The following is a 27,125-nucleotide window of genomic DNA, read 5'->3' on the forward strand; positions in this document are numbered from 1 at the left end:
CCGGGCCTCAGTCCGTCTCTGGCGTCCAAAGGGGCGGTGCGCGCGGCTCCGCGGTGGAGGCCGCTGCGGGGCGGGCGAGTGACCGCGGAGGATCCTGCAGGGGACAGCCACCGTCCCGCCGCCCGGGCGCCGTCAGGGGGGGCCGGGGGTCCACGCGGAGCCGCCGCCCGGCGCCGCCCCGCCCGCGAGTGACCAGTCGGCGAGGAAGCAGAGCGCCAGGAGCCCGGTGCCCAGCAGGTCCCCCAGCCCCGTGAGGTAGGGGATGCAGTGGTTGTCGGGGTCCAGGCCCCGGTGCCACGTCAGCCGCACCGCCACCTCCGCCAGGTACAGGAGGACCACCACCTGGAGCAGGGGACACGGGACACAGGCAGAGGGTCAGGGCCGGCAGGGGCACCAGGCGGGCGTCAGGGGCGCCTCCAGCCTCCGGGGCCGAGCCTGGTGCTGGTCACCACGAGGGCGCCGGGTCCCTGGGACGCCGAGCGGTGGGTGACAGTGGGTGACACTGGGTCCCCTTGCCGCCTCCCCCTCCCGTGTGGCCAGTCCCCCTGGAACCGCTCCTTGGCGCCGCTGATGGGACCCCAGGGCCACCTGAATTCCAGGCTTCTTCGTGGCACCAGGGACTGAACCCAGGGCCTCGCCCGCTGTCCCATCCCCGCCCATGGCCCCGCCCCGCGTCCCTGTCCCGCCCATGGCCCCGCCCCGCGTCCCTGTCCCGCCCATGGCCCCGCCCCGCCCCCTGTCCCGCCCATGGCCCCACCCCAGGTCCCTGTCCCGCCCATGGCCCCGCCCCGCCCCAGGTCCCTGTCCCGCCCATGGCCCCGCCCCGCCGGTGTTCTATCTGGAGACAGGGCTCGCCCTTTGCTGAGGCTGGCCTCCAACTCCGAGATCCTCCTGCCTCAGCCTCCCGGGCCGCTGGGACGGCAGTGGGTGCCCAGCTCAAATGCCCCTTTTTATAACTTTCCGGCAACACAGGACAGGCCGCTCCAAAGCCCGGCTGGTGCTCTGGCTAGAGAAGGCCACCCTCCTCTGTCCTTCCTGGGGGCCCTTTCGTGCTCTGGCCTCCAGCAGTGCCACACAGACCTGCTGCCACCCACCTGCTGCCTCAGCTCGGTTCCTGAGACCCCACTGGGACCCCCACTAGGGTCTACGTGAACACTCTGCCCTGCAGCGCTGGCCACTTAGCCTTTCCAGAACCTTCCAGGGCAAATCCACACGCCACCGTCCTCCAGGCCACCAGCCCTGACCAGAGGCCGCACATGTCTTTTGCAGCACCCCGGGCGGGCCAGGCCTGCCCTGTCCTCTGAGCCATGGACACTGCCTCCTTGGCGCTGCCCGCTCTCTGAAGGTGGGTGTGTCCTGTGCCATCATGTGCAGTGGGCAGTGGCCGAGTGGCCGGACCCTGCCACTGGGCTTGAATGAGGCCAGTGACTTGACAGGACTCTTGGAAGGTGGGGACCTCGCCCGCACGTCCAGGAGCTCCCACCGCCCAGGCTGCACAGCGGCTCCCGAGGGCAGGGGACAAAGCCGGCGGCCTGACCCAGAGAGCTCGTGCGCTGGTCAGTGTCCTCACCTGGACCAGGCCAGCCAGCAGGTACAGCAGCACGAAGGTCCTGCTGCTGGTCACCGCCGGCCCCTCCACCAGGCGGATGACGTAGAAGAACAGCAGGTGGCCAGGCACCACCAGCAGGAGCAGCACGCGGGCCGACGTGGAGTTGATCTCTGCAGGGACACAGGACCGGGGCCCCTGTGACCGCGCGGCAGCCAGGGCCACAGCATTCCCAGCTGACCCCACGGTGCCCGCCTGACCCCACGGGGCTGGTGTCTAGGAAGGGAGCCAAGTCACAGCAGCAGAGCACCAAGGGGCATTTCAAACTGCGACCACCACAGTCAGCCTGGTGACACAGCGGGGCATCGTGGGTGCGAGAGGAGGGACGAGTCCCGGGGTCAGAGGGCCCCTCAGGGACGTGACCCCGAGATCTCAGCTGAGAGCTACATTTTGGGGAGAAGATTCCGGGCACAGGCAAGAGAACAGGTGCGGGCAGTGAGGTGGGAAAGACCTTGGGGACATCAGGGACACCCCACTTCGTGCATGGAACCTCTAATCTGACAAGGCCACTGTCCTTCCAGGGGGCCCTGGGAGCCCCTTCACACAAAAGCTCCTGTGGCCTGCTGGGCACTGTGTGGGGCCCCCCACTTTCCTCAGGCTCCCCTAGTCCGCAGTGAAGGTGATTCACTGTGACTCAGTCTCGCTGCTTGACACGGGAACCTCCAAGGAGGCCGACAGGGAGCGTGTGATAAAAACAGCTAACGTGACTGGGCGGGGTGGTGCCAGGGCATCCCAGCCACTCAGGAGGCTGAGGCAGGAGGATCACAGGTTGGAGGCCAGCCTCAGCCACCTGGTGAGGCCCTGCCTCTAAATAAAATAGAAAAGGGGCTGGGGACCGGGCTCTGTGGGAGGGCACCCAACTGGCATGTGGGAGGCAGTGGGCTGGACCCTCAGTGCCACATAAAAATAGAGACACTGTGTCCCTCGACAACTAAAAAAAAAGGGGGTGGGTCCCTGGGCTCCATCCCCAGTGTCCCCCAAAAAATGCAACAGAAAGAGCAGAGTTCCCCCCACCCCGACTCCCAGGACAGGACCAGCCTGGAGCTTGACCCTGAGGCCCTCAAGGTCCCCCCACTTCTCCCTGGCCTCCGCTTCCTCCTCCCTGGCCTCCGCTTCCTCCTCCCTGAGCCTCCTACGGGCCTCCAGTGCCTCAGACCACCGGAGCTCCTTCCTGCCTCTGGGCCTCTGCTTCGCAGATCCCTGTCCCAGCACCTGCTCCTCCTGGCCCTCACCATGCCCTGGGCCTGGCCTTCTGGATCGTCCCACAGTCCATGACCCAGGGCTCGTCTGTCTGTCCTGTCTGTTCCTCTGGACTCCCAGAGGGCAAGAAGTCACCTCCGCCTCAGGCGTCCACCGCTGCAGACACTAATGTCGCTTGCTTTTTTAAGACAAAGTGTCCCCAGGGGCCTGCGGGGCTGGACCCACCTGGGCTGCAGAAGGTGGCCCAGGGCCGGGGCCAGAAGCCCTTCATGGGCAGGGGTAGCACCCCAGGCGTGCTGCGGACGTGCAGGTAGGTGGAGATCCGGCTGCTCTGGATGGCCACCAGGTTGCCACCAACACCTGCGGGACACGGGGAGCCGCTGGGTCCTGCGCTGAGCGGCCACGACTGCAGGCCTGTGGCACCCTGGGGACAGGGACCGGGCAGGGCTTCCTCCCCTTGGCTCTCAGGTCATCTGAGAAAGGCCTGGCCAGGGGACGGGGGGGGGGGGCTGGGGACCCCGGGGACGAGTCCGGCACGTACCGCATATGACGGGGGTGAGCACGGCCATGCCGCGGTACTGCTGCTCCGAGAGCGTCCTGCTCAGGATGAGGCCCCCGAAGCTGGGCGGAGAGCAGAAGGCGCCCGGTGACTGTGGTGGACACTCAGGCAGCCCAAGGGCTCCTCCGGACAGCTCTCGGGGCCATCCCCGTCCCAGCCTGCCATGGCCCCTGGTGTCCCCCGTCCTGTGCTCCCTCACTGTCCGGACCCTGGGCTGTCCCGGGGCCAGGCAGAGGACAACATGCAGACACCCTTCCCCAGAGGGACAGTGGCAGGGTGATGGGTGGCTCCTGGCCACGTGGAGCAGCTCTCAGGGAGGACACAGCCACCAGGACCCTGGTGCCCTCGGGATCCCGACAGGCTGCAGCCAGACCTGGAGCTTGGGAGGGCAGAGTGGCCAGTAAAGGGGCGTCGGAACCTTCTAGAAGCAGGGGCGCCTGCACCACAGCCCGAGACCCGAACATATCAGCAGGGACGGGGCGGCGCCACGGTCCCCTGCCAGGAGAGGGGACGGGCCAGCCGGGGTCCCACAGGGGCGCTGTCACAGTCCCAGCTGTCGCGAGGCTCTGGAGCGTCAGCCTGGCTCCGTGAGGGGACTGGCCTCTGTCCACGGCCCCAGCTGGGGCAGGGGGTGGGCAGGGCAGCTCCCTGAGCCTGGGCAGGGGCCAGGCTCACGGTGGCCGAGACTGGGGAGAAGGAGGTGTCACCCAGGACGGGAGCTGCCCAGGGACCTGCTGGCCCCGACCCCGAGACACCTCACCCGGGGGCCCCAGAGCTCTTGGCCTCGCCGCCCGTCCTCACCTGCTGATGACCATGGCCAGGATGATGGGCAGCCACCCGAGCTTCAGCACCCTGGCGATGGGCGGGTTCCGCTTGGCCAGGACGACCCACAGCGGGGTCAGGGCCACGAAGCCCAGGCAGACCAGCGGGGCCAGCAGCCAGCTGTCTGCAGGACGAAGGGCACCGGCTGCTGGGGACCCACTGGCCCACAGGCCTGGCCTGGCTGGGTGGGCTGGGGACCAGGGACACTGCGAGCTGAGGGGACCTCTCACCCCTGTCCCACCAGGTGGGTGACTTCCCAGACACCGCACCCTGGGTCCCCCACCTACATGGTCACCACCTCACCTTGGGCCCCCACCCAGGTGGTCACCTCCAGTGCCATGTCCCATGCTGACCAGGTGGTAGCACTTAAGGGACGACCCTGCTCCATTCCCAAGCAGCCTGGGGTGGCCCCAAGGACAGGAGGTGACGAGATCAGGAGATGCCACCTGCTCCGCCGGGTTAGCCAGGGGCCGCACAGCCCCGGGGGTCCTTGGACCTGCTGAATGACCGCAGTCCCCGGCTCCTTCCTAAGGGGACAGGATCCCCTCTGAATGAATGCCACACCTGGGGCCCGAGTGCTCACCCAGCCTTGGTGGTGACCTATCTGGGCCTGTCCTCTCCTCCTCCTCCATTTTTTTGGTGCCAGGGATTAAACCCAGGGGCACTGGACCCCTGGCCACGTCCCCAGCCCTTTATATTTCACTTAGAGATGGGGGCCTCGCTGTTTCTGAGGCTGGCCTCCACCTGTGACCCTCCTGCCTCAGCCTCCCCAGCTGCAGGGATGACAGGCGTGGCCCCTGCCTCGCATGTCTTCCCACCTGTGTGATTATAGAAGAAGCTGCTGACCACGGCCAGGATGGACAGCGTGATGAGGTCCCCCAGGCTGGCCGCGATGGGCGTGGCGATGTTGTCCGGGTTGACGCCCAGCCTCCGGGCGCCGATCACTATGCAGGCCATGAGCACCCCTAGAGAGAGGGGGCAGGTCCAGGGAGGTCAGAGGGGACCTGCTGGGGACCTCCCCGCCACCCAGAGACCCGAGAAGGTGGGAGGAGAGCCCAGTGTGGCCTGGGGGGGCCAGGAGCTGCCCAAAGCTTTCCCACTGTCCCTCATCAGCGCAGGTGGCCCCCAGACCTAGAGGTGACCTCACAGCCCCGTGCGTGGAAGGGACATCCCAAAGGGAGGGCAGGGCCTGGCTGGGGACGTGGCCTGCAGGTTTCTCGGGGGGGACAGGCTGACCAGGGACAGAAGCTGGGGGAAGAGGCAGCGGATGGGCAGGAGGGCACAGCGTCCTCAGGGCAGGGCCGGGCCAGGCGGCAGAGGCCTGTGGGGTGGAGGCCCGTCTCAGGAGCCCGGCAGGCCGTCCCTGGGCACCAGGACGCAACCTGTGGCCTCTCGGTGTCCGTGGGGACCTGAGAGGCATCTGCACTGGGACTGTCACACGTGGTCTCCTGTCCCCTCTCCCCACCTGTGACAGAGCCTGGCAGGCGCTTGCTTGGCCAAGAACCTGACACTGGGACCACCCTGTGACCAGGAGTGACGCAGGCTGGTTCAGTCCCAGCACAGGAGAGAGGGTCACTCGCACCCTCAGTGCCACCAGAGACTGTCACCGCCAGCTGGTCTGAGCCACATCCTGTGACCAGGCCACAGCCCCGTGTTTTTCTCGTACCGGGGACGGAACCCGGGGGAGCCTCACCTTTTTATTTAGAGGCCGGTGGCCTTGAACCTGGGACCCTCCTGCCTGTGGGGACACGAGGTCACGGGGTGCGCCACCGTGCCTGGCCTGGTGTTCCTGTGACATGCCACCCAATTCAGGGTGAATCCAGTGCACGGCTGAGCTGGTGGGCCAGGGAGAGTCCCTGGGGGGTCAAGTAGAGGGACACCACCAGCTCTGGACAGCTCTTTACGAATCCCTACCACAGCCAGGCGCGGTGGCCCCCGCCTGTCATCCCAGCTACTCGGGAGGCTGAGGCAGGAGGATCCCAAGATGGAGGCCAGCCTCGGCCACAGTGAGGCCCTCAGCACTCAGGGAGACCCTGTCTCTAAATAGAATATGGAAAGGGCCGGGCGGGGCTGGGGTCAGAGCCTCGGGGGTCAGGGGCTCGGGGATCAAGCCCCCTGGGCTTAAGCCTTGTGACCAAAATGACAAGAAGGACCTCCACAGCAAAGCCCCCTGGGGCGGCCACTCAGGGCAGGACACCCTGAACACCCTGCACAAGACCAACTGCCCACGTCGGGGCCTCCGTGTCCCCATGTGCACGAGGGAGCTGGGCAGGCACAGCGGCCTCCCTGGGCCCTGCACGGGGTGCTGCCTCCCGAGGACTCAAAGCCACATGCCGCCTCCCTCAGGGGCTGGGCCTCGCGTCCCGCCCCGTCCTGACAGGTGTCTTGCACCCCGGCTGGGAGGCGCTGAGCACCTGGGCCAGGTCCCCACAGGAGGGGACGCAGGGCTGCCCGGGGATCCAGCATGGACGTGAGTCTTTCCGGTTCTGGGGACCAGACCCCGGCTCCTGCAGGCGAGCTGTGTCCTGCCTGAGGCCACCCTGCGCCCCAGGCCCGGCCAGGCGAGGGCACCGCCCAGGGAGCTGGCCCACAGTGGGGCTGGGGCAGGGGATGAGCCTGGCCAGCTCCAGGCTGCGTCCCCGCTGGCTCCGCACCACCCGTGGACACTCCCTGGGTCAGCAGGGCCCTGCAGGCCAGGGACCGAGTCTGAGGCCCAGTGTGGGGGGCACAGGTGGCTCCAGGCGTGGCGAGGCCCCCACCCCAGCCATAGGCCACTCTGTCACACTTTGTCCTCTGTGTGTCCCCAGCGCTGGCTCCCCAAGCCAGTGACACATCGATGTCGACTGTGGTCCCCCGTCCCCGGGACAGCTCAGGCCCAGTGTCCCCGTCTTCCCCTCTGCTGGGCCTCGGGACAGCAGCAGCAGGACCGTCCCCAAGGCCCGAGCACCGAGTCGGAGGACAGTGAGACCCTGGGCCTCGGACTCCCCAAGGGCCCTGGAGGGCACTGGCCGTGACAGGACAGCCACCACGGGAGGGGACAGTGGGCAGGGCAGTGCTGGGGCCTCCAGCGAGCGTCCCCAGTCCCAGTGGAGGCCAGGGTGTCGGAGCAGGGCCTCGGGGGCACCAGGGCCACAGCCTGCAGCCCTCGACTGGGAACAGTGTCCCCGTCCCCGCAGGCGGCTGAGGGCCGGGGAAGCCGTCGGTGAGGAGCCGCTGCCCAGGGAGGGGACGCCGGGGTGGGGACGGGGACACTCAGATGGGCTCCTGACAAGGCCTGTCTCGGCACAGGGCCGAGCAGACGTGATGGGCCTCCCTGGCCACCCGTCTGACCTCGTGTGGGCAGTGACCAGCTGGAGTTTGAGAGCTGAGGTCGCGCGTCACCCAAGTAGAGGGGACAGAGATGGGAGGGGACAGAGATCGGGAAGGACAGAGATCAGGGGGACAGAGATTGGGAAGGACAGAGATCAGGGGGACAGAGATTGGGGAGGTTACAGAGATGGGGTAGGGACAGAGATGGGGGGACAGAGATCGGGAAGGACAGACATGGGGGGGGTGACAGGTGGGCCACGAGGACCCCCGGCTCTGCCCGCCCGCCCACACCACGGTCAGCACCACCCGCCCGTCCATGGCTCACCGAGGGCGAAGGCCGCCAGGAAGGCAGTGATGACGCTGCTGGCGCACAGCAGGGCCACCCGGGCCACGGCCACCTCCTCCCTCGTCACAGCGCCCAGCAGCAGGGCGGCCACGGCAGCCAGGAGCCCCACAACGGTGGCCTGCAACTGTGGGGACAGAAGTCAGATCACCTCCCACCAGGCCACAGGAGGCACCATGAGGGGTGAGGGGTCCCTCGCCACTGTCCACCCTGGAAGGACAACACCCTCAGCCCTGGACCCTGGAGACTGTCCCGTCCCTCTGCACCCACCGCGGCAGAACCTCAGGCCGCCTCAGCTGCTCAGGCCTCCACCAAGGACCACCAGGGCTGGGGTGGTCAGGGCCTTGCTAAGTGGCGGAGGCTGGCCTCCAACTCACAATCCTCCTGCCTCAGCCTCCCAAGACTCTGGGGTTATAGGCGAGCGCCACCAAACCCGGCTTGAAATCTTAAAATCTAGCGCAATAAACTTGAATCATGGACGTGTGAACACTGGGGACGATACAGGTGCCGTGTCCAATCAAGAGGGAACATGGACACGTAAAGATGGCCAGGGAGGTCAGGTACAGATGTTTCTGAAAACAAAAACAAACTCCTTGACATTTAAACCCGGAGGGTGGGAGGCTAAGGCAGGAGGATTGCAAGTTGGAGGCCAGCCTCAGCAAGTCAGTGAGACCCTGACGCGGCTCAGGGGTGAAGCATCCCTGGGTTCAAAAAAAGAGGAAACCAAAATGAGACAGCTCTTCAGCCCGGCGTCCTCAGCACGCCCATGATGACTGGCCCCACTGTCTCCTCATGGCCGAGCCCGGGGGGCGGAGCAGGCTGCGCACCTCATGCCCAGGAGGCAGGAGAGCAAGGAGGCGGCCGGGGTCCTGCGGCCCCTTCTAGGGCATGGCCTGACCTCGGGCCACTGTATACGTCCAACCACCTCCCGGTGGCCCTGGAGGACACCCTAAGTCCAAACCGTAGCTGCCACCACCCACACCATGGGGACCTCACAGCCTCCCCCAGGACCCCGAGGTCCCCCAGGACCCCTGGCCCAGTGAGCTTCCTGCCCTCACGCTGGGCAGGGCTGGAGTCCCACAGGGCGACACAGGGGGCTCTGGGCGACAAGTGACAGTGCCACATTCTCTGTGCTGACACGGGCTGGACTTCAGGGTCTGGCGGCAGAGGCCCTGACCCCGGGGCCTCTCGGAGGCTGAGAGAACAGAGCAGGGCCACAGGGGGCCTCCCATGTAACAGGCCAATCCTGTGCCAACGAGGGGGACCCCGGGGACCCCGACTACCACCAGAAGCTGTGGACGGGGAGGCGAGAGGCCACCAAGTGTGGGTGACGCTCGGAGAAGCCAGCATGGAAGGGAGGAGGCCGGGAGGCCAGGAGGCAGGGAGGCCTCCGGGTCCCAGGAGCAGTGTCCCCCGCCCTCGTGTGCAGAGCCTCCAGCTGCCCCACCAACAGATGGACGTGGCCACCGGCTCTCAGAGCTCAGCCCAGAGCGTGGGGACAAGGGCACCGTGGCCGTCCCCCTTCCCAACTGGAACGATCCCGCTGCAGGTTCCAAGAGGACAGAGGCCGTGTGTCCAGGGGTGAGGGGACACTCACCTGGACCAGGGCGAGGTTGCTGCTGACGACGCGGTGTCTCTCCCGGGGGCTGTCGATCTGCCCAGTGTTGGCCTGGGAGGGACAGAGCAGGGCGCAGGGTGGGCGGCCGCGTCTCCACAGGGGCCCCAGCGAGCGCCACCGCACGGAGACCAGTCCAAGGACTCTGACCCAGCCTCCCCTGCGGGACGGAGGGACACAGCAGGGACGGCTCCTTGAGAACCACGTGACGTGGGGTGGGCACTCGTGTCCCTGATGACTGCGTGGCCACCTCCTGTCCTCGAGCTCACAGCCAGAGCTCGGGTGAGACCTCCGGCCGGGACCTGCTGCCCTCTGGTCAGGGGCCCCACACGGGCAGCTCCCCTGACCATCCGAGGAACACGTCCCAGGATCCTTTGCTCCTTGATTTTTGGTACCAGGGATTGACCCCAGGGCCACTCGACCCAGGGCCACCTGACCCCAAGCCCCAGCCCTATATTTTCTGATGTATTTACAGACAGAGTCTCGCTAAGTGGCTGAGGCTGGCCTCCAACTTTAATCCTCCTGCCTCAGCCTCCAGAGCCGCTGGGGTGACAGGCCACCGCGCCCGTCCTCAGTGCAGAGCAAAGGGTTGCACTCGGGGTCCCCATGGAACCAGCAGGAAGAAGCAGGGGAGGGCGAAGCCCGGGCTGCAGCTGGGGAGGACGGGGGTGGGACGGGGACAGCAGAAGGCAGAAACAGGAAGGGGCTCGTCTGAAGGACTAATGGCCACAAACTGCAGGGATCTGAGAAAAGAGATGCACAAATTCACCCAGGAGACCTACGAGGGACTGAGAGGGACACCAGAGATGTACACTCCCATGGGACTTCAAACCTGTGTTCTGTGGTGACACGGCACGTCACTCCTACGGCAGCTCAACTCAGGGGCCCTTCAGAGATGAACGACAAGGAAACTTGGTGCTTGTACACAGTGGAATATTACTCAGCCTCAAAGAAGAGTGACATGATGGCGTTTGTGGGTACATGGACAGAGCCGGGGATGGTCATGCTAAGCAAAACAAGCCAGCCCCCAAACCAAAGGCCAAGTGTCCTCTGATACGTGGATGCTGACCCAGGGGGGGATGGCACTTCACTGGATGAGACGCAGGGGGGTGAAGGGAGGGGCGGGGAGGGGACTGGGAGAGGCAGGGGAGTGAAGGGGTTGTCACCTTCCTATGGTCACATAGGGACTCCTGCGCTCCACTCTGCGCTGGGCTCGGCATGTCGCCTGGGGACACCTTTCTCAGAACCCCCAGTAGGGTGGCCGCACGCAGAGTCCCACCAGCCACCAACGTGTAGGGCCAGGAAACAGTGCCTGCCACCTCAGTGCTCAGACCTCACATCCCCAGTGTCACCCGCAGTGGCCACGCTCACAGTCACTGGCACCCATCTGACGGGTGACTCCACAGTAGGGTTCCGGAGTCTCTGTGGGGGCCAGGGTGACCGTGTGGCCCTGCACTCCCGTCTACGTGCCCCTCGGCTCCTCTGCTCTTCTGGGCCTGGCACAGAAGCCATGGGGTGCCCACGGAGGACACCGTCCCCTCGCGGCCACAGGTGGGCAGCTGACCTTTATTTGTTGACCTATGTTTTCAGGAGGCGCCCTGAGCCAGCCGCACCTGATTGAGTCTCACACACACTTTCCCCTCTTGAATTTATTCCAGAAAACACTGAGGGCTGCCACTGGGTCCCTAACACGGTGCTGCAGCCGTGACCCAGCTCCTGGGCGGTGGCCTTATGTGGGAACAGGGTCTCTGCAGACGCCCTTGATCAGGGCGAGTCCAGACGGCTCACCACGTGACCAGGCAGAGATCAGGTGACGGCCTTGTGGGCCAAGGGGCGTCCCCAACGGCCAGAAGCCAGGAGAGGGGCCCAGGGTCTCACACTTGCTGCCTCCAGACCCAGGGGACGGTCTGTCCCGTGGTTGGAGGCAGCCGGTTGTGATTCTGGCAGCCCTAGCAAACGGATCAGAAGTCACATGTGGCTTAACTGAGGTGCCATCTGTCCCCACCTGGATTTTACACTGGTCCTGCTACTTAAGGTGACCTGCCATCAGGAGGTCCTAAACAGAGCCAGCCTCAGACCCCGGGGCTTGGCTGGGAATCACATAGGCAGGCGGGGAGGGGTGCGCGCCACCATCCCAGCAGCTCAGGAGGCTGAGGCAGGAGGACTGTGAGCGGAAGGCCAGCCTCAGCCACTCAGCGAGGCCCTGTCTCAAAATCAACTCGGTGGCTAAGTGCCCCTGGGTCTTTCTCCTAAGCCCGGACCAGGACAATCACATGCATCCATGTTCGCAGGTGGCGGCCTCCACCATGTCCCTGGCCATGGGAGACGCTGCCCAGTGTTCTCCGGGGGTGACCTGATCTGCCCCGGGGGTCAGTCTGCTGCTCGGTGGCCTGAAGTCCTCGCAGGCCCGGAGGCCAGAGTCAGAGCCCTGCGGCCAGGCCAGGACCCTGCTCCACCCGTCCTGCTGCAGAGCGGGCTCCCAAATGGGGTCTCCTCCTCTCCTGCTTTGGGGTTCCCTCTGTGTCCCCGAGAGGCCCCTGGCAGCGTGTGGGACGATGGAACCTCACCCCACTCCTCTCAAGCCACCTGGGGAAACCGGTGGTGGGAGCGCTGTCCCCGAGCCAGGCTCCTGGTCACCCGTGAACTTACGGCGGTGGAGAGCCGCGAGGCCAGCGTCATTTCCAGGTTCCCCTTCAGCCCCACGAGGGGTGGCACCAACGTCAACAGGTCCTTCACCTCCAGGAACACGGGCCAGTGCTGCAAGAGGGCGGACGGGGGGTCACGCGCCCACCCAGTGTCTCCCCTGACGTCCCCCGACAGCCTGTGGCGGGAACTTCCTGGTCCCTACAGAAGCCACCAGGCAAGCGACGCCTTCGTTGGCTTTGAACTAAGCACCAGGTCAGTGGGGCTGGGGACACTGCTGTCTCAGTGACAGCACCAATGGGCCTGGGCCCCCCTCTCCGGCCTGTAGCGGGCAGGGCAGGGGACAGGGCAGGGGACAGGCCCAGGACCCGGCTCGCCTGGTAGGAAATCAGTGCAGAAACTACGCAGAGTTGTCCATTTCAAAGTGACAGGGTCCCGGTCACGTCTGCGCAGCCAGCTGCTGTGGGGCGGGACCCCCCTCCCACGGGTGAGAGGCCCTGGTGCCCTCTGCTCCTGGGCAGCAAGTCTGCGTCTGTCACTGTCCAGCTCCGAGCTGGGCCTTCGACTTTTGGGGGGTTGAACCCAGGGGTGCTCGACCGCTGAGCCACACGCCCAGCCCTTTGCTGAGGCCGGCCTCCAACTTGTGATCCTCCGTCTCAGCCTCCCAGGGATCTGGGATCACAGGTCTGCAGACCTTGAATGTTTCAAAGCATCTGCGTGACGGAGATGCCACCTCAGCAAACACTGACAAATTCACACAAGCCGGGCGCAGTGGCCCACGCCTGTCATCCCAGTGACTGGGGAGGCTGAGGCAGGAGGATCGCAAGTTGGAGGCCGGCCTCCGCAACTTCGTGAGAATCTGTCTTAAAATATAAAAAGGTCTGGGGTGTGGTCAGTGGTCAAGCCTGCCTGGGTTCAATCCCTGGGGCGTGTGTGTGTCTCTTTCTCACACACACACACACACACAGATGCACAAACTAAGAAAGGAAGAAAGGGATACACATTTTGAGAAAATTGGAAGAAAAAGATTTTGCAGAGAAGAAAACGACTCTTCCCTCCTTAACGTGCAATCGGGTTGCTCCCTGAAACCGATTCCCGACACCCTCCGGGGCTCACAGCCTCCTCTGCCAGCCTGGCCTTTGCAGCTGCCTGTGACCCCGACACAGAAGTCCCCCTGGTTTTGTGATTCTAGGCCCAAGGACAAGCCCTGCACCTGTGAGGACTCTGGTGGCCCGGCTCTCCTTCCCGTCCCTGGTGGAGACGCACCCACCCACCTCACCTCTAGGGGGCACAGGCGCCATCTCCAAGCCGCCCTGGCGGTCCTCCTGGGGATGGTGATGACAGGACAGTGGGGGTCCCGGGAGATGTCCCCTGGTCAGGTTCCCCCTCACAGGTGGGAACTGGGGAAGTTATAAGGGGGAGGGGGCCTCACGGAAATAGAAGGGAGACCAGAGACGGGGAGAAGGGGGGTCTGGGAGTGGCCCAATCAGGTCATGTGCATGCACCAGGTGTCACCAACACAACAGGGGGAAATGGAGTCGCAACACTGCGGGGGGCTCCTTCCTGCTCTCGCCAGGACTGGACCCAGGAGCCAAGTGAGACAGGGCCTCACTGAGTTCTGAGGCTGGCCTCCGACATGTGATCCTCCTGCCTCAGCCTCCCAAGAGGCGGAACGACAGGCGTGCACCCCTCAGACCTCCGTTTACTGCTTCTCTGCTCGGCTTCACCCTGACCCCCCCACAGCAGGCACTCCAGCATCCAGGCCCAGGTCACAGAGGAAAGCAATGTCACCGGGCAAAGGCCGAAGCCCTTATCAGCACGGTCCCTGCCTCCCTGTATTCCCCGCAGCATCAGCCCCAGGCTCCCATGACACAGGACACAGAGTCCCTCACATGTGTCCTGGGGCGGCCGGCTGGCTCACCCTGTCCCCTCCCGCAAGACTGCCACAGCCTAGGGCCTGCCCACACGCGAGGCCACGTTTGCACTGACCCTGTGGTAGGTTTCCTGTCACGGGCAGCAGGGACAAGTCCAGTGACAGGCACCACGGGACTGCACAGGGGAGGTGACCAGACCCAGCGTCACCCCTGTGCACCCCGTGGAGTGTTCGCTGGGTGTCCTGCAGGCTCTGCCCTCCACACCCCTGCTGAGGCCCACCTGTGGCCATCTTTCCTGTCTCGACCCCTCCTCGTCCCAAACCTGACAGTCAGACTTTTGTGACCACCCCTCAGCAACACCTAGGCCTCTGTCCCTGTCACCTGGGGACGGGTCACAATGCTGCTTCTGCCATATGGGGTGGGGGTGGCTGAGCCTTGGCCCCGACTACCCTGATCTTCCTCGCTGTCCCCAGCCTCACCCTCCAGGGTATCTTCGATACTGCTCCTAGGACAGAGTTTAGTCACACTGATGTGACTGTCACCCAGCCACTTACAACCATCACTGCCAAATCCACACCCGAGCAGCTGCCCAACCTACAGGTCCTCACGTGGTCCCCAAATACACGGGGGGACACTGCTCGTGGATCATGGCGTCAGAAGTCAGAGGCAGCTGGGCACAGGACGCGCACCTGTCATCCCAGCAGCTCGGGAGGCTGAGGCAGGAGGACTGCAAACTGGAGGCCAGCCTCAGCCACTTAGGCCCTGTCTCTAAATAAAACGTAACAAGGGCTGGGGACGGGCGCAGGGCTTAAGGGCCCCTGGGCTCCATCCCTGGCACCAAAAAAAGAAAAGCTAGGAATCGGACAAGATGGAGGGTCCATGAGATCTCCGGCCAGCGCTTTCCTGTACACCCACACTGTGCGTGCGCGTGCATGTGTGCGTGTGCAGGCGTGTGGGAGCGCACTCCTGATGGTGCTGCTTATTTTCTTAATCTGCACGTGCGTGGCGCTGGGGGGGGCCCAGGGCTCTGGCCCCGACACTGGTGTTTCCTGTCACATGGGACTTTATGGGCCATCCACCCCGACACTCAGGCAGCATCCCATTCCTAAGTGTGACGGCATCTCCTTGGTGGTGGCTGCCCCGTGTCCCCGTCTCTGGGCTGGCGAGAGGCAGGCAAGTCCCCAGGCCACCTCACTTCTGAATGTGGGACCCTAAAGGACCAGGGAGCAGCCTCCACGAAGCTGTGGGCAGCACCCCACATCCACCCTCCTGAGCAGCTGGACGACAGGCCTGCGCCGGCCCCTCTCTAGGTTCCCTAGCGCAGCAGTTGCGCCACGAGGACGTCACAGCAGGCAGCAGACACCCCTCACTGCTCCAAATGACGTCACCCAAATCACACTCAGGACACAGATCTCAAGGTTCAGGTGCAGACCCCAGACCTCAGACCCCGCCAGCCTGGCCCTCCTGGGCCCCCAGTGAGTCCCCTCATCTCTGCTGGAGGGGTGGCTGTGCCAGTGACCCGGCTCTACAGGACAAGGACACAGGCTCCTGGCTCTCAGCAAGGTGGGTGCTGCCATCGGCCCACTTTACAGATGGGGAAACCGAGGCAGGAAGGTCGGAGGCAGGCCCTGCCCGTGTCCACACCTTGGTCAGGACGGGAGCCGAGCTCCAGGAGACGGGCTGCGCCGGCCAAGCCTGGGATGGGACATCCGAGTGACGCTTTGGCGCACAGATGCTGGGGCACAGGGGACCCCCCGACGCCCAGGTCGGAGCACACGCCCTCCCTGCGGCCCCGCACCCACCTGGACGGCGTTCATCACCAGGCCCGCGGCCATCATGCCCAGGCCCGACAGCAGGATGGGCACGGTGACCTGGCACGTTGTGGAGAGGGGGGTCTCGAGGGACACCCCGTGGGGGGACCGCGTGAGCTCACAGCTGAAGCCTCGCAGCTTCTGGCCCTGAAAGCGCAACTCCAGGTTCAGCTGGGTGACCACCATGGCCAGGCGCTGGCCACATGCCCGGGCACCTCCGTCGCCTCCTCTTGCTCCACAGCAGGACGCTCGTCCCCAGAAGTCCAGGCACAGAGGCCTCCGGGAGGGTCAGCGGCCCGAGCCTCAGAAGGCTCCCGGCAGGTCCTGGGCCAAGGACAGAGCCCAGGAGCAAGGAACAAAGGCCACTGTGACAGCGAGCCTCGTTCTGGGGACCGCCGGCACCGGCTGTCCACTCCCTGCCGGTCAGGTCACCCTCAGAGAGTGGCTTAGGGTCAGCTGGGACCTCCCTCGGCCAGCCTGCCAGGGAGGCTCCCCGTCCCTTGGTGACGACCTTGATAGTGTCCAGGGGCTCAGCCCACGCTGGCGGAGTGGACAGAGCCCACGTAGGGCTGGCCTTGGTGACCGCCCCGGTGAGGGCCGCCACCTCCCTCCACCACGTGCCACATGCCCTGGTGGCCCCACCCTTGGCAGGGAAGGGCCTGCGGAGACCTCGGTCCACAGCCCACCTCCCAGGCGGCCCAGGGTCCCTGCAGGTCAGGGCCAAGGACTCTGAGGGTCTCCAGGAAGGACGCCATGCCCTGGGGTCACTCGATGGCAGTGTCCAGGGGCCCATGGCCACAGCATCCCGGCTCTTCCTGGAAAGCCTGGGTGACGTGTCAAGGTGACCTCGCTTCCTCCCACTAGTGGGGTCAGGCCCTGCCCTGAGCACCTGACCAGCAGGACAGAAGGGCCACCCGGGGAAGCCCTGCCTCCTGTGGGTAGACGTGTCCCCAACATGCTCCTTGGGCACCAGCAGCGAAGGCTGGTCAGGTCTCACTCAGAGGCCTCAGCCTGCAGCAGCCCTGGGCAGGGGGCCGGACACAGCCTCCTGACCTGGGGTCCCAGGCTCGCGGGCAGCCGGCCACTCCCCTGCGTGCCCCCTAGTCCTGCGCCCACCACCCTGGGAGCCAGACGGGCACCTGCTCGTCGCCCTGCAGGAGCTGCGCAGGGCGGAAGGACGGGCTCTGGGGCCACAGCAGAGACCCGTGCTGACCAGGGCGGCCTCCCACAGGTCACTAGCACACGGCGGGTGCTGGGGACAGCTGGGCCCCACGGCTTCTCACCAGCTTCCTGTTGCAGAGGGGACCTGCCCCAACCCGACGGTGACCACCCCTAGCTGGACACCTCGTCCCTCACCCGGGCTAGCTGCAAGCCACACGGCACCTCTGCCGTGACCCGTGGCCGCGCCGTCTCCTCCACACCAGAGCATGCTCTCCACGAGAACAGGGCACCCAGGAGGTGGCTGTTCCCCGTCGCAGCTGTCGCCTCCTTCCCTGGGAAAGGGTGACAGAGCACTCCACCATCTGGGGAGACGCACCCACCTGCCATGAGCCCCCAAAGGAACTTCCTGGGGACCCACTCTGCGCCTCCTGCTGGCCCCCAAGTCCCCAGGCCCGTCCCTGTCCCCGTCCCATGGCCTCTCAGCAGAACCTGGGAGCTCCTATCCCACAATGCTCAGGGCCGCCTTCTGCATCCCTCAGACCTGCCCCTGGGCCTGGGGACATGGCCCGTCCACCGCTCTCACATGCACAGAAAAGTCCAGAAGGGCAAGAACCACGTGGTCAGGTGGCGGTCTCTGGCTGCAGGGGTAGGACTGTGAGTGACTCTGGTCATCGTCCCTGCAACGTGACAAGATCGCTTGCTTTCTTATTTTGGGGCCTTCGTCCACTGAGCCCTGGCCCCAGCCCTACTTACCTTTTATTTAGAGGTAAGGCCTCACTAACTTGCGGAGGCTGCCTTGGACTGTGATCCTCCGGCCCCAGCCTCCCAGCCTCCGGGATTAGAGGCCTACACTGCCAAGCCCAGTGCGGTCACCTGCTTTTATAACCATCACATCAACTGTCACCAGAAATAAATGAAAAACCGTGAACTTGTGAGGGGGAAAACCCTACCGTCCTGAGACCCTTGAGAACATCAGGGTTCAGCGTGGCCCACTAGGTCCCGGTCCAGAGGCTCGAGAAGGGGATTTTAGTTTGCAGGGCTCAGGGAGACTCGGCAGGGGTGGACGCCGGGCTATGCAGGGGCAGCAGTGGGCATTTCCTGGGTGACCCTAGAGAAGCCCTGTCCCCGTCGGGGCCTCCAGCCCACCCCCAGTCCTGCCCCTGAGGAGGGCTGGGTGTGGCTCGGTGGCAGGAACCCTGCTGAGCTTACCCTAAGCCCCAGGTTCAATGTCCAGCACTGAAAGGGGAGGGACAGACCCCCAGAGGGGACAGAAGAGAGTCCTGAGGGCTGGGCTGGGCACCAGGACCGATTACCCCGGCCCGGGTCCTGTGGGGGTGCATTTTAGCGCGGGGGGGGGGGTGTCCTTGGAGAGCCTCACAACTGGAACACACATGGACTCCACAGCAAGAACTGCTGGACACCCGGTCCCTCTCTCAGGGTCACCTTGACCCGGGCAGGTCCTGAGGCAGGTGGCCACTCCTTTTCTGTTCTGGGGTTGAACCCTGGGTGCTCATCCACTAGCCACACCCCAGCCCTTTTTGTATTTAGAGATAGGGTCTCACTGAGCTGCCGAGGCTGGCCTCCAACTCACGATCCTCCTGCCTCAGCCTCCCCAGCTGCTGGGATGACAGGCGTGGGCCACTGTTCCCGACTGAGGGTGACCGTGATGCTCTGCTGTCCCAACATTGGGGGACACACAGGGCTTCCAGTCCTCCTCGTCCTGTTCCTGTGGACAACATGCTCCCTGCCTCTTACACAAGTTCCAGCCCTCAGTTCCCAGCAGCCCTCGGAGTCACTCGAATGGGCTGCTCCCACCCCCCAGGAACCAGGTCCCCCGCCTGCTCCCCCGTCGGCCTCCGCACCCTGTGCCCACTCCGCTCCCGGGTCTGGCCTCCCTGAATGGCACAGAATGTTCCCCCGCCAGGCCGCGTGGGGGACATGTAACTGCTGTCCCCGTCACCCCTGGTGCACCCTCCCCCAGGCGGCCCTCCCACCCTGCCCAATGGGGTAGAAGGAGGTGACAGAACAATTGTCATCATGAAAAGGTGACCCAACCGTGACCCAGAACACCCGTCAGCTCTGACTAAATGCTCTTTGCTGACCAACGGGTTCCTGGTAAAGCCAAGGTCCCCTGGCATGCTGCGCTGTCCCCCCTGCCCAAAGGACAACCTGCTGCTGTTGCTGTTGGCACCAGGGGCTGACCCCAGGGACGCTGACCCCTGAGCCACGTCCCAGCACTTTTTCTATTTTATTTAGAGACAGGGTCTCCCTGAGCTGCTTAGAGCCTCACTAAGTGGCTGAGGCTGGCCTCCACCTTGCGATCCTCCTGCCTTAGCCTCCAGAGCCACTGGGATGACAGGCGGGTGCCCCTGCGCCCACCTGGACTTACTATTTTGTAGCTGTGCTGCGTGAGAGTGACGGGACTTACAAAGTTGTTAGTTCCTGTCTCTTATTGGAGGGTCCCCGAGAGTCCCTGATAAGGAACACCACCCACCCAAGGGGTGCATAAGGGACCAAACTCCAGGTGGCCATCCTAGCGGGGACACTGGCCAGTGGGCACTGCTTTCTAAGCTCCCAGGCCAGGGCACAGTTGCCCGCCTCTTGCGCCTTACCCTCAGGCAACAGAAACCAAGGGCTCCACGCCCCCCACCACAGCCACCCAGCCTCGCCGGTCACTCCAGCCTCCGGAGCCCAGGCAGGACCGACCGAGCCAAGCTGGAACGTCCCACGGTGGCCCAGGAGGAGAGCGGCCCACAGAGCTGCAGGCCGCCTACGCGTCTGCCTCAATTAGGGGGTGCTCCGAGCCCCTACCTAGGTCACAGGGGACATGTGGACCTCCGGTTGTCACCAGTGCCACAGGCCAATCACTCAGGGAGTCCTGCACTCCGGGGAGACGCCCCCCCCGCACTCAGGCTGGCAGGGACCCCTCAGGCTGGCTGTGGCCCTCTCCACCCTGGCCAGGGCCTGCTGGGTGGGGTGGGGAAGTGTCCCCTGTTCCCTGCGAGCGTTGGTGTGAGGACGTCAGTGTCCACTGTGCAGAAGGCCTGAGGCGGTCCTGTGCTGCCTGGAGAAACGAGGGACACGAACGGCTGGTCCCCTCCCAGCTCTGCTCCCGGGGATAAGGTCCCTGGTCACACCCCCCTTATCAGGGCCAGGCACTGGGCCTGCTGGGCCTGGGCGGCTAGCCAGTCACCACCGTCTCCCGTCCCTCCCTCCTGCTCCTGATGCCACTTCCCTGGCTGCCCCAGATCACGGGTCTGGTGCCAAGAAATCGCTGCTACGATGGTGCCAGGGATGCACACCTGTCACCCCTGTGACTTGGGAGGCCGAGGCAGGAGGATCACAAGTTGGAGGTCAGCCTCAGCAGCTTAGTGAGGCCCCAAGCAACTCAGGGAGACCCTGTCTCTGAATAAGACAGGCAGAGGGCTGGGGACGGGGCGCAGTGGATAAGTGTCCCTGGGCTCAATCCCGGGAGACGCGGCACCACCATGTCGCTCGCTGTGCTCTGGCCTCGGCCTCCTGCATCACTGGGACGACAGACCTGTGCCACTCCCCGACTGTCCTCTGAAGCGCCACTCGGGTCACCCCGAGTCCCTCTCACTGGACCTAAAGGAATCTGGCCCAGGGTGGAGGCGGCCTGTCCCTAGGCCAAGACCCCGCCTGCGCCCTCTTTCTTACCTGGAAGTAGTTCAGCAGCACGCCAGCCCAGGACAGCCCCAGGCCCGCGAGGACAAAGGGCAGGGTCACCTGCAAGCAGATGGTCAGAGCCGTCTCCCTGGTGGGCGCGGCCTCCTGGGGCCTGGAGGGCACGTGCTGGCCGTCAGGGACCCCGAGGTGCCCATCTCCGGAGGCGGCGGGGAGGCTCTTTGTGCTGAGGGCGGGCGACACCTTCAGCTCCTCCAGCCTGCCACAGCCTCCCAGCCTCCGCGGCCGGGGCTCCGAGGCTTCCATCTGTGCAGCCGGCTCGCAGCTCCAACCTGGAGACACAAGGAGACATGTGGGCAGGTCCCACCCGGTGCCCTGGCAGAGGCCCTGTGCCACACCTACAGCCCCCACGTGGCCCCGCACTCCTGCCGACAGCAGCGGACTTCAGATGCGCGTGAGATCAGACACTCGTGGAAGAGCACCACACACCTGTGAAGTCGGCAGATGTGAAGGGGCGGTCCCCCAAAAATGCCCACCTTAAAAGCAACCAAGAAAATCAGGCTGGGGCCTGGAGCCCTGGCACATGCCTGTCATCCCAGCAGCTCAGGAGGCTGAGGCAGGAGGATCAAAAGTTGGAGGCCAGCCTCAGCAACTGAGTGTGGCCCTAAGCAACTCAGCGAGACCCTGTCTCTAAATAAAATGTAAAAAGGGCTGGGGACGGGGCTCAGGGGTTAACTGCCATGAGCCAGGCTGTAGGGACAGTGACCAAAGTCCACCGTACACCAGACTCCACATCACGTGGGCAGCGATGTTCCCGTGGGACACCTGGTCCCAAGGAAGCGGTCGGGATCAGGACCCTTCAGTTTGGATGACACTGGGCCTTGGTGTGTTTTCTGGGTGACCTGCCACCACACGGGCACCCCTGGGTTCTATCCTGGTGAAAAGTGTCCGGGACACAGGGCGAGTGAGTGGGAACCAGAGGACGGGGCCTGTCACACAGGGCCACATAGATCCAGCAGCAGTCCTCAGGGGAGGCTAAGGGCCTGGCAACGTGCCGTGGCCCCCTAAGAAGGCCACCTTTGGATGACCCCAGAGCTTGTGCTGAGTTCAGTTACTGAGATTCGGGTGAGAGGCAAAGGAATTTCCAAAAATACTAAGAAACTAGGTCAGGACTAGGAGGCAGACGCCACCAGCAACGCGCTCCCCGCCCCTGGGAACGATTCCAGGCTCCAAGGTGATCAAAGGGACCAGGTCTCTCAGAACAAACCCAAGGCTGTGGGCCCAGACACCAACTGTGACCACGTAGCCTTGGCCGGAAGCCCTTGGACCCAGGGCCACGTCCCAGTCCCCAACCCAAAACCAACTGGCGAACAACCAGATCCTGCAACCTCCGCTGCTCTGAGACCATGACCGCCTTCCTCTCTTTGCTCTTAAATGTGGTGAGATTCCTGAGATGTTAAAAAGAAACAAGATAGCAGCGAAATTAAGAAAATCATGGAAAACAATACCAAGGATCCATTAGCCATAGTGGATAGGGTGGTCCTTGGAACCTGTAGGCACTGGTTCCACGACCCCCTGTGGCTATCAAAATCCTGAACTGGCCATGTGCGCCCGCCTGTCATCCCAGTGGTTTGGGAGGCTGAGGCAGGAGGATCCCAAGTTGGAGGCCAGCCTCAGCCATGGCAAGGCACTAAGCAACTCAGGGAGACCCTGTCTCTAAATAAAATGCAAAATAGGGCTGGGGACGGGGCTCCGTGGTCAAGCACCGAGTTCAAGTACCAGGTACCCCCCACAAAAAATTTGCCAATGCTACATAGTTTATTATATTGTAGTGTTTAGATAATAAAGAAAAATGTCGGTATGTGCTCAGCAGATGCAACTAAAAAATACTTCTGGACACAGAGGCCAAATGGACACACATTCCTACCCATCAAATTGGGGTTTTTCTGGCCATTTTTAGCCTAAGGGAACCAGGTCAGTGGAACACTGTGATTACCGTGTGCACACTGAGAAAGCAACAGGAATCACGTATTAATTTGCGGTCCTACTCAGATTTTAAGACACTTTGGTCTACGGGTAAGCAAGCAATGTTTACATGTCTGGGGAAAATGAAAGCAGCCTTTACAGCAAAAACAAACAGGGGGCTTAAATGGGGCATCTGCAGGACACGAAAGGTTTATTAGCTGTGTAAATAAATGGTGTGTAGCCGTTCTGAGGAAGGCAGGTGCTCAGATGTCTTAAAATGCTGTCAGTGACCAGTATGGTGCTGAATTTTGTCACGAAAAGCTCTGTAGGGAGAAGGCCTCCCCATGCAGGGTCTCAGAGCAGTCTTGGGGATAGAAATGGGGGGGGGGGGGTGTCTTCTCCAGGCTCCCTCTGCTGGCAGGGCAGGGAACTGCAAGGCAGGTCTAAGCAGCCAGGGAGGTGGACAGTTTTTGATTCTAAACCAGGAGTCCAACCCCAAGGTGTAGGCGACACATTCAACACACAGCAGAAGCAGAGAGACAGAGAGAGAGAGAGAGAGAGAGAGAGAGAGAGAGAGAGAGAGAGAGAGAGAGATATCAACTCAACAGCATCAAAGTTTGAATACCCCAGGGGACGGACACCCCAACACAAAATTGAAACTCCAGGGGACTGGGGCTGAGCTCGGGGTGGGGCGCCTGCCTGGCAGCCTGAGTGCGGGGTCCCTCCCAGGGCTGCTGAGTACATAAATAAGGAACAAAACCAAATGAGACAAATATAGGAGAAAATATTTAAAATCAACACAACAAGTCAGGAGGCCGGGCTTTGCTGAGCCAGGGGGAGGTCTGGGCCCAATCCCCAGAAATGAAAAATCACAATAAAATAGACAAAGGATAACAGTGAAAATAGGGAAGAGGAGGAATTCCTGTAAACCAACAAGGGACCCAGAAAACAATGGAGAAACTAGGGAAGGACGGGCCCAGGAGCGTCCCCCGCCCCCAGCAGGCAGCAATTAAAACCTCGCCTCACCACCAGGGGGCTCCAAAGCTGAGGTCGCCAGAAGGGAAGGCACACTTACTACGGGGGTGGTGAGTCTATCTCTGCCAAAGGTGGCAGTGACCATGCAGGTCTCAGGGTACTACCTGTGCCCATAGAAAGATCTGAGCCAGGGTGAACACTGGGGAGCAAGGGAAGTCACGTGGGACCTGTACTGAGGGGGGACACTGTGGCCAAACAGCAGGGACCTCATATCACTGCAGATGGTGGGTGTCACTGAGCATTAGCACAGAGGTCAGGAGTGCAGATTAGGGGTGACATGCCTACTCAGTTACTGTGAGCAACAAGAGGATAATAATAATTTAACACACTGGGCTCTAAAGGATGGGAAGAGGGCGCTTTATGGTCAGGTGTCTGAGCCCAGTTCCCCTAACCCGCAAGGATGTCAGACCCAGGTATCCAGAAGGCAATTGGTATCCAGAAGTGTCTCAAACATGGACCTTCCACACATCCCTCTTGGGGATGATGGGTCCTAGCACCTCACAGACTAGCATCCACCCAGGTCCAGGGGGCAGGGACATCCTGGACTACACCAGGCAGGCCCAGGTTCTGCAACCCAAAACAGAGGACAACAGTCCCCCTTCAACCCTAGTTTCACTTTTTGAGGTTTCCTTTACCTGTGACCAACTACAGTCTGAAATTTTTAAATGGAAATTTTCAAAACAAACATTTCCTGAGCTTGGCAACCCGTTCCATTCTGAATGGCAACCGTGAACTCTCTCCCAGTTCTGCCCGCTTCTAGAATGTGAACCTTTTCTTTGTGCAGCGTGTCCACAGTGTATATGCTACCTGTCCGTTACTCACTTAGTAGCCATCTCAGCATCTGTCAGGGTGTAGCAGAGCTTGTGTTCAAGTAACCATTATCTTACTGACTAATGGCCCCAAACCACAAGTGCAGCGACACTGGCAATTTTAAATACCTATTCTGTTATAATTGTGCTATTTTATGAGTAGTTATTAACCTCTTACTGTGTCTAGTTCATAAACTAAACTTTATCATGGGCAAGTAAGAAAAAGCACAGTATATACGGGGCTTGGTACTTTATGTTTCAGGCACCTAAGGGTGGAGGGCTTCCTGGGACACAAGGGAGGACGCCTGTACTTTCATCGCAGGGGACCTGGCCTGTCCCTACTCTTGGTTCAGAAAGGTCAGGAGGCCTGTTAGGGACGGGGGGGGGGGGGGGGGGGGAGGGACGGGGGGGGGGGGGACGGGGAGGGGGATTCCCAAGAGCAGGCTGGGGACCTCAGGGAAGTCATCTGAGAATCAGGTTTTTAAAGGATCTCAAGTGCTGGGTTTTCGAAGGCAGCCTCTCCTGGCCGGAGGCACCTGGGGAACCCTGACGAGGGTGGTGGGGACAGATGGGTTCGGGTGGTGGGGACAGCTGGGTTCGCGGAGCTCTTGCGGAGTCCACGTGGGGCAGTTTGCTCAGCCAGCCCCGGGGATGAGCTGGGACCTCCAGCGAACGTCCCCGGGGTCCTAGGGGACTGCGGGGGGCTGCGGGGGTGTCGGAGCAGGACAGCCGCACACACTCCAGGTCACTGAGCGCCCAGGTTTTGCAGGTGGAGCCTCCCAGTCCCGACGCCGCGGCGCGGGGAGCGCCCCAGGACCCCCGAGGGGCAGCCCCGCCGCTCCCCAGTTCGGGCTTCGCGCTCCTCTTTCCCGGGTCCAGCCCAGGCGTCCCTGGCCCCCAGGACCCCCTCGGACCCTCCCCGTCTTCTGCTCTCCTCCGGCCCGGGCCCTCCAGTCGTGGTCCCCCCGCCCAGGTTCACTTGCCCTCCGCGCACGCCCCGGCCGCAGCTCCCTGGGGCTGCCCGCTTCCCCGTCCCCACCCTGGAACCCAGTCGGGCTCAGCGCCGCGCTTACCAGGTCCTCCTTCGGGCGGCTGAGGAAAAGAAGCCGCCGACGGCGCTCCGGGCGCCAGGGAGGGACCTGGGACTGGCGGGAGGCGCGAAGCGCGGGCTTTAGGGCCCAGCTCTTCCCTGACGGAGCGCCGCGGCCAGGGTGGCCTGGAGGCTGGGGTCCGGGGGCGGGGCGCACGGGAAGGGGCGGGGCCACGCGACGGGAGGGGAGCACCGGTAGAGGGCGGGGCCTCGGGAGCTGGGAGCACAGGAAGGGGCGGGGCCTCGGGCGGAGCCACGCAGCTGGGGTCGGAACAGGGAAGGGCGCCGGGCCTCGGGGGCGGGGCCACGCGACTAGGGGAAGGAAGCCTGGAAAGGCCCGGGGCCTCAGGGCGGGAAAACACGAGAAGGAGGCGGGGCCTCAGGAGCGGGAAAGACGCCGGGCCTCAGGGCCTAGGGGCGGGAAGCACGAGAAGGGGTGGAGCTCCGGGGCATCAGGGGAGGAGGGGCCTCAGGGACGGGAAGCACAGGAAAGACGCCGGGCCTCAGGACAGAGGCTGGGAGGGGGGCGGGAAGCGAAGGACGGCATGGCGCCTCAGGGCCCGGAAGCGCGAAAAGGGCGCGGTGCCTCGAGGGCGGGAAGCAGGGAAGGGGCGGGGCCACGTGGCTGAGGAATGGAAAGCAGAGGTCTGGGGCCTCCGGGGCGGGAAGCACGGGAAGGGGGCGGGGATAGGAGGCGTGTCCACGCGGCTGAGGGCGGGAAGCAGGAAAGAGGGCGGGGCCACATCTGGGGGGGGCGGGGAGCAGGGAAAGGCAAGGGGTCTCGGGGGCCGGAAGCACGGGAAGCAGGTGGGTCCACGTGGCTGACCGACCGAGAGCGGAAAGGGGCGGGTCCTCAGGAGCCAGAAGCAGGGAAGGGGCGGGGCTACGCGGCTGGGGCGGGGCGTAGAGGGCGGGGACTCGGGTTGGCGGGGCGACCCAAAGCGAGAGCTCTAGCCGCGGGGCTGAGGCCTTCGCGGTGGTCCCCACACCCCCAAAGCCGGCTTTCGTCAAAGTCCACTTCCTTTTTTAAAGATCTTTCTCTTTCCGGGGGTAATTTTAAGGAGAGAAAGGCCAAGTGGGGCTTGGCGAAGACGCGGGCTGCAGGGCAGCGAGCTACAGGTGGAGCTGAACTGCTCCTAGGGAGGCACTGGCCATGCCCAGCAGGGCCAGCAGCCTGGGAAGGACAGAGGGACCTTCGGGGAGGCGTGGACACAGGGAGGACCGGGGGTGTGAGGCTGGGATGCGGAGGAGACCGCTGTGGGAGGCGGGCCCCAGGGGCAGGCGGCGTTGGTGCTGGGGACCCGCAGGATGGGTGCAGCTGGGAGAGCCCAGGGCTCCCCATGCAAGGAGCACCCTGGGCCTCGGGGAAACCGGGACAGACGCCCAACACGCGAGGGGCCAGAGACAGCAGCCGTCTTAAGCCTCACTGTCCCCAGTGAGTGGGTGGGCGGGGGCCTCGGGGTCCTGGGTGCGTGGGTGGGCAGGGGCCTCAGCGTCCTGGCCAAGCACAAGAGCTGTTCCCCAGCAAAGGGCACTTCTGCAGCCCCACTTCCTCTTGGGCACGCTTCCCAGCGTCACCCTAAGCTCTTGCACCCCTGAGCCCATCTCAGCACCAGTCTGGGAGCCTGAGCTGACCAC

The 27,125-nt window shown here is 63.8% G+C and overlaps 1 protein-coding gene across 2 annotated transcripts; it reads right to left on the minus strand.

Moving 5' to 3' along the window:
- On the minus strand, positions 1 to 25,657 carry SLC41A3 (solute carrier family 41 member 3). Of its 2 annotated transcripts, XM_081276264.1 has the most exons (11): positions 25,471 to 25,657; positions 20,622 to 20,920; positions 12,104 to 12,211; positions 9,437 to 9,508; positions 7,822 to 7,966; positions 5,006 to 5,152; positions 4,167 to 4,311; positions 3,348 to 3,427; positions 3,032 to 3,166; positions 1,571 to 1,719; positions 1 to 342 (listed from the first exon to the last, which is right to left on the minus strand). In XM_081276264.1, exons 2-11 carry the CDS (start codon positions 20,892 to 20,894, stop codon positions 133 to 135), a joined length of 1,464 nt encoding a protein of 487 aa, XP_081132390.1. In that variant the 5' UTR covers positions 20,895 to 20,920; positions 25,471 to 25,657; the 3' UTR covers positions 1 to 132. The 2 variants fall into 2 exon arrangements, with proteins under 2 accessions (XP_081132390.1, XP_081132391.1); XM_081276265.1 differs by lacking the exons at positions 20,622 to 20,920; positions 25,471 to 25,657 and adding an exon at positions 15,774 to 17,018.
- Between the last annotated feature and the right edge of the window lie 1,468 nt (positions 25,658 to 27,125).

The sequence above is a fragment of the Spermophilus citellus genome (genome assembly GCF_964194105.1).
Source record: "Spermophilus citellus genome assembly, chromosome: 19".
In the NCBI taxonomy this organism is placed as follows: Eukaryota; Metazoa; Chordata; class Mammalia; order Rodentia; family Sciuridae; genus Spermophilus; species Spermophilus citellus.

Excerpts from the sequence above, each read along its gene's own strand:
- SLC41A3 (XM_081276264.1), bottom strand. The coding sequence starts at position 20,894 with ATGGAAGCCTCGGAGCCCCGGCCGCGGAGGCTGGGAGGCTGTGGCAGG. Across the intron at positions 3,428-4,166 it reads CTGGCCATGGTCATCAGCAG|CTTCGGGGGCCTCATCCTGA; the intron begins GTGAGGACGGGC and ends CTCTCCGCCCAG. Across the intron at positions 3,167-3,347 it reads GCTCACCCCCGTCATATGCG|GTGTTGGTGGCAACCTGGTG; the intron begins GTACGTGCCGGA and ends CGTGTCCCGCAG.